The sequence below is a fragment of the Chenopodium album genome, chromosome 23 (genome assembly GCF_948465745.1).
Source record: "Chenopodium album chromosome 23, dcCheAlbu1.1, whole genome shotgun sequence".
Classification (NCBI taxonomy): Eukaryota; Viridiplantae; Streptophyta; class Magnoliopsida; order Caryophyllales; family Amaranthaceae; genus Chenopodium; species Chenopodium album.
In genome coordinates, this window is record NC_137856.1 from 33,478,494 (window position 1) to 33,492,586 (window position 14,093).

Sequence of the window (14,093 nt, forward strand, 5' to 3'; positions counted from 1 at the left end):
GGTCTTAAAATCTTCAAAATTGGTTCGGTATCGTCTATTATATACGAGTAGCCTTCAAATTTGATCTTTGGAAAACATTTTTGGGATCGGCAAGGTAATGTATTGAGGTGATTGGGAGAATTCCAAAGGGCCTTGCAAAGCCATTTGGGTGGTTGGAACCGTCAAATTTGTCTTTAAAATATCAATTTAGCCATTTACGTATACGCCTCAATTCTTTGACTCAAGACCACCAAAGGATTTTATGTAACCGACTAATGACCGTATATGAATCCAAACACTATTATATGACTTCGTGATTTGTCCCTTATAATTCTGATGAGTTTTCGACAGCGGGTCATGAACCAAAAATAGTTGATTTCATGCATTAACCTTCAAACTTGGCGTCCGGAGAACATTCTTGGATCAAGCATGATTATGCATCAAAGTTCTATCCCGAGTTAATGTATTGTTGATGAGATGAGGCATATTGAAGATTACAATCTAAGCTTTCAGACCAATTTCAAAAACTCTTCCGAATTTTGAAGTGAATCTGTGGAGTGTCCCTAGGTCATATAAATTAGTTTGGAACTCTAATAATTAAGCTTGCTAAGGCCTGCTGCATATGATGTGTTGCTTTCCAATATATATATGCAGCAAACAAGAATTAGGCAAAGTTGCCAAGTCGTGGCAGCTACTTACTTAAGGAGATCGATTGAAGCCATTAATTGATATGGAGCGCGACCATCATGAAGTGGATGAGAGCAATAAACAGATGTTGCTGAGACATCACAGTGAAAAGCTTGCATTTTCAATTTTGGGGATTTGGGATCATCAGTACATATGCCCTCCAGTGCACCTATCAGGATAATGAAGAACTTGAGTATTTGCGGCGATTGTCAAAGTTTTATGAGGTTTGCATCGATCATTAGAAAGAAGGAGATCATAGTCAGGGACTTGAACAAATTTCAACATTATAGTAACCCTACTGTTCCCGCGGAGATTTTTGGTGACTGATCATGCGGCCAGCTTTATGCTGCTTGCTAAATGTCATTCTGATTGAATTTTTTGCTACAAATGTACAACCAACATCTAGTTATAGGAATGCAGAATGCACAAGAATACATCACACTTTGATAGTTTGATCCTACGTTACACTGCACCATCGAAAAGGGCATGCCACCACTTTGCTCTTACTTATTCACCAGTACGGTAGTTTCAACGTCAAGGTAATAATAGCTGAAAGAAGTTACAACACTCTGGCCTCAATTTCCTCGAGAGTCAGCCCCTTGGTCTCCGGAATTGCAAAAAATATGAATATGAGAGACAAGAAAGTTATGCCACCAAACAGAAAGAACAAATTTGCAGCTCCAATGAGATCCTGTGATAAGAAAACAGGTCAAAGGTTTATCCTCCTCTTCTTCCTCCATATCCAATAATATGTAAAACTTAGAAAAGAGAACATGAATTACACATTAATTAACTTCAGGCTGCTTTTCAATTTTACTAACATCAATATTTGGAGCATTAAAGAATAGTGATTGTAAGAGATACCTTCAAGGGAGAAAATGCAAAAGCAACAAGAGCATTTGCCCCAAAATTCACGAGCACAGCAAAACTCACTCCTCTTCCTCTCATGCGCAAGGGGAAAATTTCTGACATCAGCAACCAGCCAATCGGACCAAACGATAACTGCAAAAAGTAGTACATTAATCTCTGAGTGGGGGTGGGGGGGTACATGAAGCTGTTGAATGTGCAATCAACCATTATTTAATCCACCGTGTTATATTACAGTGTGCAATATAAAGTCAAAAACAGTTCAGTGATGATTTGACCCAAATATTATCCTCACATCTATAAAGAGATGATACCAGGCTGCTAACCTTAGAAATTAGAACCTGAAGGAAGCATGTATTAAAGTATCTAGAGTAATATGCAAATTAACGAAAAAGTTCAGACAAACTTGGAATTTGCAAACTCATGTAAGATCAGTGAGGATTATGAAATCCTATTTTATCAGATAGTAAACAATACTACAGATCTTGTACTCCCAAGTGATTGCCCTATAGATCTCATGTGTTTAAATGAATAGATCAAGAAACCATGTAATGCTGGGGATTCAATTATTTGTAAATACAGTATTTGTAACTTAAAATGCAAGATTAATCATTGGTCATACCTGATAACAACCAACATAAAGGAGGAGACCAATTACAGCTATAGCCGGTGCATCACCAAGGAATGTGTAATAAGCTCCAAGAAACAGCAAAGAGATCACCTGCCACATGAGCACTATAATTTTTGGAAATCATAGCTAAAAAGTTCATATTGTATACAGTTATGCTGTCCTTTGGACTTGTACTTCAGTATTAATAGGCCTCAATTTGCTATTATATTGCATTTCAAAACATAAAAGCACAGCACATGTGCATAAATCCAGAGAGAGAGAGAGAGTAGGAGGGAGTAGCAAAGGATTACCATCCCAGATACACCACCAAGTAATAAAGGTCGTCTCCCAAATTTATCAACAAACAAAACAGCAACTCCAGTCATTACCAGCTGCAATCAATAAACCACATAAGCTTAAAGGACTATTTACATGACATGCACCATAAGAGGAAATAAGTCAAATAACACTATACAAATGCAATTCATCCTTTGCAATTAACCTATGTAGCAACAGTGCAAGACTAGCTGGTAATCTTATCCAAATGATAGAATAATAGATTATACTGAAAAATATTTCCAAGTAATAAGACATGATTAGTAACCATCCTAAAAGGAACACATGCTTCTGTAGTTCTGTATCGATATTGAAAAAGATCTACCTTAACCAAGCCAAGCAAAACTGAGACCCTTGTCGCATCAGATGCGGCAGAAAATCCTGCAGTCTGTTGGATATAAGTTAGACAGTAACATGAAATCCCCTAAGAGTAGTCTAGTTCATCAATGTCTTTAACAACAATAATTCAGCTCAAACATCTTGCCTGAAAGATAGAGGCAGCATAGTACAGCACACTTGGTTGACCTGTTATCTATGAAGAACCATGAGGATAAGATGAGTCAGAACGTTAGATGATGATTTAGAAGGTTCATGTATTACTACCCAAACAGAGAGATGCTACCTGTTGAAATAAGACTAAACCGCAACCAATAAACAGCGCCTTCAAGCATTTCCCTCTAAACATCTCAATTGTAGACATTTCATATAGATCATCCGAAGCAGAAAGTTCTAACATGATATCATTCACTTGCTGGGTTGCTGTAGCAGTGACAGTTGGCCCTCTAAGACGGCACATGCAATCAATGGCAATCTCCCTTAAATCCTCAACGTTTCCTTTTCCTTGTATAGCACAAAAAATTAGCCATCTAGGAGTTTCTGGCAGCCACCACATCCCAATTGTCATTATAACTGATATAGGAGAGCTCAAGCCATACATATAGCGCCAACCAGCAATGACATCCACTAAAAGACTCCCAATGACATAACCAAGCTGCACATATCAAGCAAAATTTCATGAAATTGAGGAGCATCGAGGATCGAGTTGTCTAGATGAAAAGGATGCTTGATGTCCCCAAAGTCTCAAACTAGCCAATAACAAAGGTAATGGAGCTGAACACTTACAACCATGCCGATAATTATAAAAAACTCTTTAAGAGAGATTACTCTGCCTCTTAAATGAGATGGAGCAGTCTCAGAAATGTACATTGGAGCAGCATGCATTGCCTGCAACAGCACATAGCATAATAGGAAGTGAACACACTTTCATGATGTTTAAAGAAACACCTAGTTATTGGCCCTGCCCCGGCTAATCATAAATTTATAAGTTTAAAGAAAGGTAAATGTTGAACAATATTATTAAGTGAATGAAAATGTAATAACATATATCATATTTCATTTATATATATAAGATATATCAAATTTAAATAGGGAGGTTATACATATAAAGATTTTTTTAAGTAAATTATACGAAGTACTTTATTATAGAGAATTAAAGTTACGTCAATGAAGAGTTAAGCAAAGACTAAACATTACTACAATTCAATGTGGTGAAAGAAAGGTGATGACGCATAGGGTGACACATGACACACACATGTGGCACCAAATCATATTGAAGAAAGGGTGACACAAGTCGTTAGCATGTCGTCCCTATGAATTTTAATAATATTATAAATTACATAAAAACTGCCTCATCACAGCAGCCTTAGTTAATGAGAACATCTTTGAAGGTGCTAGATCCTTATTTAGCAAAGAAAGACAGGTATGCCGCCCCCAACTCCCCCTTAAAAAAAATTGCTAACATAAAAAAACTCTGGGAGTGGAATACAGGAAAATAAACACATAAAACTGCAATAAGACACAACAGGCGCATACGAATGTTATGAGCAGAGAACAAGAGCTTATGGTGAGTGAAAGTATAAGTAATTGTTGTGAATATACACATAAATTATCAGTGAGCACGGCAAGAATCATAACTCTCATGCAAACTCAAGTGAAAGAAGCATTTTTACGATAATTACCAATCCAATCCCAATGCCGTAAATAAAACGCCCTATCATCAAGATCGCAAAGTTAGGTCCTATTGCAGTAATTAGAGCCCCAACAAAATAGAGCACAGCAGATGTGATCAACTCTCTTCTCCGACCTATAAAAGATATGCAAAAAAACATCACATAAACAAACAGGAAGGTAGCTAAAAAAATTATCAGCTACTCAGCATATGTAGAAGTACAGACCAATGATATCAGCAATTTTAAAGGCCAAAACAGAACCAATCAGAGCTCCATATAATGAGCCACTACTCTGCAGAAGACAAAGGCCATATTAAGTAAAATGTAGCTTTATCTGTACAATATATCTTTATAAAGAGTTGGAAAATTGTCTTCACAATGAGCAAGGAAAACGGAAGACTCACAATTAGGCCAACTTCAACAGAAGTTAAGTCATACCATGTAGTTCCACTCAGAGTTGGTGACTGCAAAAGAAGAGAGATGAATTAGTGACCAAACCAATGTTTCTGTTGTCCAAATTCCAATTAAAGGTATATAACTTTCTCCACTGTAAAAGAAGTGTATACTTCACAAGCCATATAAATTGATGAAATCAACATTCAAATACACATCAAGATATGGTATCTCATTTCGTAATAATATTAGATAGCTTCATAATTTTATAAGTCCACTCCAGAACCTTGTGAATTCACAGCTTTGACTGTACAGAAAAGTCTGCATAGGCCAGAATTCAAATGGTAGCCATATAAATACAGCCTCATATAACATGCACAAGGACGATGTTCTAATAGATTTGGCTTATCAAATCTCAACAACAGTCATTGAAATTTATTTTAAAAAAACATCAATAATAAATACATCAATAAAGAACCATGTAAACTCTCTTGAAGATAAATTATTAATTTTTGCCAATTTACTAATCAGGTGATACAAGTAATATCTTTAAACGAACTAAGAAATAATATACAAGTATTTTTTTTTTCCGATTGTAGATACTGTACAAAATTGCCAACTTGGACCACTAACATAGGCCTGAGAGGCTGAGAGATGTAATTTTATTGCTAACGGCAGAAGCTAAGGCCCTTGTAAACCAGTGAGACATCCTGCTAACCACCAAGGTGAGAAGCTAAGACTTCAAGCATCACAAACCTCAACCAAACAGTGACATGAAATTACATTTACGCTTTGTTTGGATAGCAAAGAAGGAAGGAGGAAGGGGAGGCGAAAAGAAAGGGAGGGGGGAGGTGAGCTCCATCTTCCCTCCAAATCTTTCCAATTTTGGAGGGATTATGCTTATTAAAAAGAGAGGGCAAATGGATCCCTCCCTCTCCTTCCCCTTCTTTACCCAATCCTTTACCCAAACAAGAGAATTTGTCCCCCTCCCTTTCTCTTCTCTTCATTTCCTTCCATTTCTTTCTATCCAAACAAAGTGTTAAGGTATGAGGATAAAAAATGATAGAGATCTATATATATACTAAGAGTTAAACAAAAAGTACTCCATATCAATTTGACCGAAGAAGACAATTTATTGTCTTTCAAGTATAGATACTATAATACAATCAACAAGAAATGTACAGCAGACATGCAGATTTCCAAAAATGAAGCTAATCTGGTTCAACAGGAAATGTAATCTGGGGTGATTTCGGAATCATAAAGAATAAGATATAAAACAGATTTTTAGCAGCTAGAAATTCAATATTTTAAAAGAAAAATTGACTGAGGTATAAGTCGTAAAATGCCACTATATAAGACAAATCAGGTCAGCAAAATAATCAAATCGCTCCATATAATCCTCGCACCTGAATTGAAATTGTGGCAGATGAGGTGGCACCAATATCATATCCAAAAAGTAGTCCTCCAAGAGCTGGGAATAAGAAGCTGTGAAAACAAAATGAACACATTTCACCATATTTGATAGGAGCATCAAGTTAGCAAAGATCACCGGCATAACAAAGGTTGTACGCAATTATTTTACACGTCAATTACTGAAAGCAGTATCTTGAGCCACAGTAATCCACATATATAACCCATAAACTAAGAACCATCACACATCCCGCGTAAATAAGGGTAAAAGGCAAAGCTCTCACACACAGCAACACATCTTCCTCCTCCAAAATTAAGTGTCTCATTGCGATTTTATTTGTCATTGATGACACATTTTTGCAAGAAACCAATTATAAATTACACGTTTCGAAATACAAACCGCTTTAAAATATTTAACCTATCATCAAAACTCAAAAACAACCTTAGATGACACTTTTTTGGCATATCACCACCTTTTAAACTACTACGGTATAACAATCTAGATTCATCAATCATTTTTCTCACAATTTTTGTCAGCCAAAAAATGAGAACAACCTTTTGGAAATTTAAGTTTTAATGAATTTCCATAGAAAATATCATATTAGGTCACAAAATTTCCTAGCTAAATTTAAAAAATCATGTAACTATGATTTCATCAACATTTTGTTTTTTCTAGTTCTATGTACAATAATTCACATGTTCAAATTCCGCTTCCATTCGCAATCGATAATTTGTAAATAATATGCATCTCATTCGGACCAAAAAAAAAATGAAATTAAATTCACTTACGGTAAAATGCAGAACCTAAGCGAGTATTCCTCATCATTATGATATCCAGAGACAGGTTCAACTGGAGTCTGAAAAAAAAAACTCAAATCAAAACGAAATCAAATTTACTCCAAATCAAACAATTACGAAATCAAATTTACTATCAAGCAATTACGAAATTAAAATTACTTCCAAATTAAAACAACAACAACAAAAATGCAATTAAATTAACAAAATTCCAGCAATTGAGAGCGAAAATCTTAGGCGATCACGAACAACAAAATGAGTATAGTTGAAAAATGATCAAATTTGATGCGAAAAAAGTTTTACAAAAATGGAAAATCTACCTTTCCAGAAGGAGTAAGAAAAGGTTGATGATGATCGGAGGTAGCGGTAGCCATTTTTAGCGCAGGAAACTTTGGGTTGGTTTCAGCTCTTCAATAACAGAACCGCCATTTTTATACTGCGCTATTATTTTTATTTTTTTAATTATTTTTTTTAAGAAGCGTCATCTAGATTCTAGAGACACGTGAGAAAAAAATAATTCTATCCAGTCTTTTTTTTTTTTTTTTTTTTAGCTGCGTTTTTTTTGGGCACAAAGCCTTATATGTGGCTAGCCACACGGTGTGATCATCCATCATCATAAGGGTTACTCGTTCAGTTTTACCGGGGTTACTTTGTCAGTGTTATAGGGGTTACTTTGGGGTGTCAGTATTACAAGGGGTTACTGAGTTGAGTGTTAAAGGGGTTACTTTGTTCTTTAACAAGTGTCCACATGGTGTGGCCAGCCGCACACAAAATATGTTTTTTGGGAGAGGTTGAGGTTTTTTTGGAGAGTTGAAATGTTAAATTATTTTTATTATTTACCTACTATCAAAATGATTGGGATTTTTTTTGTGTCAAAAAAAAGATGATTGGAATTTTTCAATATACTTCGTATAAACGATACACATTACTCCTTATCGTACATTATATGTTGTTGAATTACGAAATACTTCGTAATTTGTACTGAGTAGTTATTATTCTTATTAATATCATATACTATGCACTTATAAATATTTTTGGCCAATATTGTTTTTTCAATATGCTAAATCAATGTTAGTTAGGCTTTATGTATTTACTACAGAATTATACTCCATAGTTTTTTAGGAGTATCATAATGGAATGTTAACTTCAGTGTTTTTTAATTTTTTTTTTTTTTTTAACACTTATCTTTCATTTTCTCCTAATGACACTATCTGTCTCAACCCCTAAAGTTTCTTTTAAAAAATCATAGATGTAGTAGCGATCAATCAATCAAGTGTTCATGGTTGTATCTTGTATGATTTCAGCAGAGTTGATAAGCAATAGCACTCAAATTTACCCTAACAAAAGGATACGTACTACAAGTCTACAAGTATATCATTAGTAAATAGCAATTACAATCTCCCCTTTCCTTCTTCTCGTATTGCCATCAAAACCCTAAAGGCGACAACAACAAATATTAACTACTGCGTATTAGAGTGAACCCATATCGAAATAATCCTTCTGTTTAAAGACTTTTAGTACGTATGTTATTTGGCCACCAAGTTGCTTAAAAGTATGATACTAAACCAAACAACGTGGTTTAATACTCAATCATTCATTATTTTCATTAGATAGAAGTATAGTATACCAACCAAAATTCAACATAAAGGAAGTAAGCGAAATTTTGGTCTTATCTGCACTGATTCTGTAATTTAAAACCTTGAAAGCTAAAGCAATTGCTAGTTTGCTACCCTGCATTAATGTTAATTGAATATGTTTATGCATTAATAGCAAGACATGGGATAAACATCAGATCCACCCTTATCTTCTAAGGATGTCAAATTTCATACTCCCTCTGTCCCCTTTTGATAGTCCCTTATGGACATTTTTCACGGAAATTAATAAACACAAATAAGAATAGTTAAATTACATTGAAAAAGTAAATTGACATTGGATATGCAAAAAAGTAGAGAGAGAAAGTAATAAAAGTACATAGGAAAACAAAATTTACATGGGAAATATAAATTTGCACAAGTATTGTTGCAAATTGGGGGGAAATTTAGTAAAAAAATTAATATTTATGATTGTTGGAAAAAGCAAATGAGGTGAACATTTTGGGACTAAAATTTGCCCATAAGGGACTATCAAAAGGGGACGGAGGGAGTATAAGTCATGGAAAAAGAATCGTGTTGGCCACAATGCAGGTGTTACATTGAAAAATACTCCAACAATGACCACAAGGAACAAATTGCAATACGGAATTGAAACAGAAAAGGCTCTAGGTTCACATACAATTAATCGCGTTAAAACATAGGAATGACAACAAAATTATCCGCGTTTTAATTTTGCCTGGTTTATGCTTATAGTTACAGCGAACATTTGGCCATCATAGAGCATTTAGCATAACAGGGTGTTATTCATCACAGGATGTAGCTTGATAAGGGGAAAAAACCTAGCCAAGCATAAATGAGCACAAGATGATAGTTTAGCTCTTGCCAGGTTGCCATGACTGGTACCTGGTCCAGTCCCTTTGCCCAGGATTGAGAGTGTGGCCTTTGGAGTGGTAAATTTTCTCATCACCCTCTCCAGTGAAGTTCTCCTTGTGGTCAATGGCATACCTGCTCGGCTTTAGCATAAGAATCTGCAACAAATGTATTAATATTCAGTCAGACAATGGCACAATAAAAAACCATAGGGCAAAATATTGAAGTTCTTCCACATGACAGACTAACCTCATCCCCGGTGTGGTCAGTGATGTAATGAAGCCAGCCATGCCATTCTGGTGGCACTTGGGAAGCATTATAGCGGTTTTTACTCGCATATTCTACCCACCTGTGTCTTCCTGCAAAACAAGAGAATTTACACTCTCATTCCTATATTATATGAAATCCTATTAACACCCATTATCAGATTCAGGTGACTCTCGTGACAGTACAAGAGACATGAATTTGCCATGATTATAGCTTGGAATACATGTGTATTATAAAATTCGTAACATGAGAAACCATCCTGAGGCGCGCACAAGGTGCATATGAGGTGCACTTCTGTGAATTTTAAATTGTTTACACTCTGTGCCTCAATTCAAGAGGCACACTTAAGCATGCCCAAGGTGCGTCCAAGGCACAGTATGACCTTTGTTGGCTTGTTGCTTTAGTGCACCTTGAGCTTTTTTATACATTGCACACAATTAAGACATAGTACAGCCCAGAGTCAACTGACTCTTCAGAAAGATTACTGAATTGCAATTTTTTTTGCTTTTTCAGACAACTGAACAATGTATACAACCTAGTAATGCATAGTCAGATTAGACAGCATAAGTTCACGATAATTTAGAAGCAATCAATTCGACATGATACACTCTCAAATAACTCCTGCTTTTATCTAAGTAACCTTACCGAACTGCAGTACTAAAAACAATAAAAAAAAAAAATATATATATATATATATAAAATAAAAAAATAAAAAAAAAAAAAATCATGCAGAAAAACATGTCACCCCCTGAAAAATTAAGAGCACATGTTTCATAGAAAAAAAAAAAGTGAGGGAAACAAACAAACAAAACCAAATCATTACACTGATAAGCTCAATAGTGAGTTTGATAGTACACAAGCAAGGAGAGTGGGTGGCAGCAAATAGGAGACAAGAAAGGACTAACCATATTGAACATTCATATTCTCATAGTACTTATTTCCATATTGATCAACGCCCACAACCTTTGCCCCAATATTGTGGATTTTGGTTTGCCTGAACAGATATAAAAGGAAGATTCACTAGCTGTATAACCAAACTTTCTAATGCCAAATCATGGCCAAAACAAGCAAAAAATCATTAATGCTTCATATCTTTATCAGCCCAAACAGAAAGATGAGATAACATAATACAGAAAGGTACCTGTTATCACTGTCAGTTATATACTCAGGTTAAAAGAAATCCATGAATAAAAAAAACTAATTGCTCAGAATGCAGTATTTGAGGTTTATTGCAAATGCAAGCACAGCCTCAATTACATACATACAATATGCAGCAAAGCATTTTCTTTGGGGGGCATATAAAAATCATGGTTATCAACCCAAAAGACAAACTGTCACAAATAAATACTCAAACTATATATACAACCGAAGAAGCTCAAAAGGTGGGACGGAAGCAAACTAAAGAAGCCCTACCTATGTGCCTCCCAAACAAAACAGAGTCCTTACACCATTTTGTTGTCCTATATCACAAACAAGTCCATAATCTGTAAAAAGGATTTGAGGTTGAAACTTAAAACCAATTCCTACTTATCTAGCAACTAAGCACTACAACCCCATCTTTCAGAAACTCCATTAAATCCAATCCTTCATAGAATGGAAGAATACATAACATGTACGAAGTATTAGCCAATTCAAGGAATAAAATGGTTTCCTCGTCAGACAAAAACGGGACAACATCGAGCCAACAAAACCCAGTTCAAAATATATTCATGGTTTACTAGCAAAAACATGTTAATCCAAAGCTAAAATGTCAAACCACGCAACATGACAATAGGAAGGAATGTTAAGCTTATACTCGTAATTCGTAAATTCCAACATCTACAACAACAAGAACACTCAAGCCATCAGAGTATATATGCAATAATTCAATCTGTCATCCAAAGCTGCTAGTTATATAGAGCTATCAAATCAGAGATTCGGATCGGTTTCAAGTGATTTGTAGTCAAGTCAAGACAATCAGTTGGTTAGTCAGTCCAAGTCAACTCAAATCAGATCAATTTTCGGCAGCTCATAGCAACAAACTGAAAATTTAACGAAAAAAATTGCAGCATCAAGTTCATAAGATTCAACCTATTCTAACATAAAATGTTACAGATTACAATACATCAAAATAAATTCTACTTTATCATGCTATAAATTCGTGAATTAAAAATAAAAAATAAAATAAGATAATAACAGATTAAAAAAAACACTTACAGAAGGTTGCCGTCCGGTAGACATCTCCTGAAAACATCAAAATCAGAGAATTGTTAAAAACAAATTGAGTAAAAAAATCATCAAATAATATAATTTTGCTTTCAATTTGACAAAAAATCATCCAATTTTCAATCGAAAAGAAATGACATGAGATCCAATAACCCTAATTTAATTTAAAATTCAACAACAATTTTCTCGAAATTAATCAATTGATTGATGAAATAATAATGTGAAAATAAAGACTTACAGATAACCTTCTTCTCTGAGCTCGCGAAGAAAGTTGCCCAAACCCTTCTCCTTGATCGCCTTGAAGGTGTTCCTGACAATCGACGCCATTGATTTTCTCTCTCCTCACCACTTACTCCTCCTATAGTCCTATTTTCCTCTGTCTTTTTTCTGTCGACAAAAATGATTGACCCATTTAGCAATTTGGGCCTAATAATATTAGCAGTCTAGGCCCAAAAAATTACAAAGGAGTTTTTTTTTTTTTTTTTTTGTCATTTTGAATTTAAAAATATTATGAATAAAGTTTTAAGAACTTGCTCGTTTCAGCTCAAGCTTGAACAAGCTTTAGAGATGTTCGGCACTAGTATTTAAGTAGCGTTTCGTAGTTTGACCAAGTTAAATCACTCATTAATTAAAAAGGAAAAAAAATGAGTGTGTTGACAATGTAGTGGTTTAAGTAGCTTTTAGTGGTTACAAATTTATTGTGAAAGATATACAGAGATGATAAAATAGCTTTTATATAGTAAAAGATTAACGAGACAAACTTAGAGTTAAAGATGAAACTTAAATAAGATGTTCATAAACATGAACGAGTCGAACATTTAGCTCATTTACTTTGGTTTACCTCCGTTATTTAAATAACTAATCAGTTTTGAAAAATGGCCTACACGTTTTGCTCTCACCCTTTGGTGGTGTTGAGCCCATGAACAACCCACACGTGAGCATTCTTCTTGTCCCACACTAAAAACTCTAAACACTAAAAAAAAAAAAAGGGGGAGTGTAGTGGTAATGAAATCCCACATTGAAAGAATTCAAGAGTTACCGCCACAATATAAGGCTAAGGGGCTACTCCCCTCATTGCCATATGGTTTTGAGGTGGAACCTCCTTGGTCTTGTAAAGTGGTGGACTTGCACTCTCCCGTGGCGGGTGCGGCCCAGACCCGTATTTAACAGGTGGATTTGGAAGTGGCGCAATGGCCATGTGTTTGGAAGAGATGATGACAGCCCCCTTGACAAAGGTGCTTTTATTCGAAGCAAAGTAGACGAGTCGTGGGAGGTGCTTATGGGCTTAACTGATGAATGGTGGTCCTATCTGTAGGGAAGTGCTGGTCAAATGGCTGTCTCCACCAGGTGGATGGGTATCCCTCAACATAGACGGTGCTGCTAAAGGCTCACCTGGTGAAGCTGGAAGTGGTGGCTTATTGCGTGACTGTTTTGGCAAATTCATTAAGGCTTTTTCAGCCAACTTTGGGGTGTGTTCTACTTACCGTGCTGAGCTGCTTGCATTGGAGGTTGGACTTAAGATGGCAGTTGACAAAGGCATATCCAAGCTAGTGATACAAATGGACAATAAGGCCTACATTGAAGCACTACAAAGCGAAGAGCTGCAAAGCGGAGAAGGAGCGATTATGCTAGGGGAATGTCGTAGTATCATTAAGTCTCTTGGGCTTAATTCTTATATTTTTCATTGTTACAGGGATGGTAATATTGTAATAAGGTGGCTGATAGGCTTGCTATTTAGGTGTTATCCAAAAGGAGAGGGTCCTTCATTTTGATAGTCCTCCAATCGAAATAAAGGAACTTCTACGTGAGGATAGTCTAGGAGTCACCACTCCCCGGTTTGTAATTTAATTTCTGTTTTTCTTTGAATAAAAGGGTTTTGCCTTCGTTTGCACCAAAAAAAATACGAGTTTTGACCAAGTTTGTGCTATATATAAAAAACTAAAGCCACCTTTAAAATTATCAAACAACTATTAAGAAATGATTGTTGCATAACATTATCACAAGTTTATTGTTTTTCTAGGACACATGTTCATTTAGGAGGATGTATAGATGTAACAATGAATCGATTTTAGA

At 35.4% G+C, this 14,093-nt stretch overlaps 2 protein-coding genes across 2 annotated transcripts; both read right to left on the bottom strand.

The window, feature by feature from the left end:
* Positions 1–990: 990 nt before the first annotated feature.
* Positions 991–7,581, bottom strand: LOC145607721 (D-xylose-proton symporter-like 2). The gene is made up of 14 exons (XM_081663315.1): positions 7,407–7,581; positions 7,081–7,148; positions 6,288–6,366; positions 4,893–4,952; positions 4,714–4,780; positions 4,498–4,622; positions 3,602–3,703; positions 3,102–3,470; positions 2,964–3,011; positions 2,805–2,867; positions 2,455–2,535; positions 2,156–2,254; positions 1,531–1,668; positions 991–1,357 (listed from the first exon to the last, which is right to left on the bottom strand). Exons 1-14 carry the CDS (start codon positions 7,458–7,460, stop codon positions 1,226–1,228), a joined length of 1,485 nt encoding a protein of 494 aa, XP_081519441.1. The 5' UTR covers positions 7,461–7,581; the 3' UTR covers positions 991–1,225.
* Positions 7,582–9,296: 1,715 nt separating this feature from the next.
* LOC145608490 (putative NADH dehydrogenase [ubiquinone] 1 alpha subcomplex subunit 12) lies at positions 9,297–12,404 on the bottom strand. The gene is made up of 5 exons (XM_081664106.1): positions 12,259–12,404; positions 12,012–12,038; positions 10,721–10,809; positions 9,798–9,907; positions 9,297–9,706 (listed from the first exon to the last, which is right to left on the bottom strand). The coding sequence occupies exons 1-5, from the start codon at positions 12,345–12,347 to the stop codon at positions 9,551–9,553; spliced, it is 471 nt and encodes a 156-aa protein (XP_081520232.1). The 5' UTR covers positions 12,348–12,404; the 3' UTR covers positions 9,297–9,550.
* Positions 12,405–14,093: the final 1,689 nt, after the last annotated feature.

Excerpts from the sequence above, each read along its gene's own strand:
- LOC145607721 (XM_081663315.1), bottom strand. The coding sequence starts at position 7,460 with ATGGCTACCGCTACCTCCGATCATCATCAACCTTTTCTTACTCCTTCT. Across the intron at positions 4,781-4,892 it reads CTGTTGAAGTTGGCCTAATT|AGTAGTGGCTCATTATATGG; the intron begins GTGAGTCTTCCG and ends TGTCTTCTGCAG. Across the intron at positions 1,358-1,530 it reads TTGCATTTTCTCCCTTGAAG|GATCTCATTGGAGCTGCAAA; the intron begins GTATCTCTTACA and ends TTCTTATCACAG.
- LOC145608490 (XM_081664106.1), bottom strand. The coding sequence starts at position 12,347 with ATGGCGTCGATTGTCAGGAACACCTTCAAGGCGATCAAGGAGAAGGGT. Across the intron at positions 10,810-12,011 it reads CTACCGGACGGCAACCTTCT|GCAAACCAAAATCCACAATA; the intron begins GTAAGTGTTTTT and ends ATATCTGTTCAG. Across the intron at positions 9,707-9,797 it reads CTGACCACACCGGGGATGAG|ATTCTTATGCTAAAGCCGAG; the intron begins GTTAGTCTGTCA and ends CATTTGTTGCAG.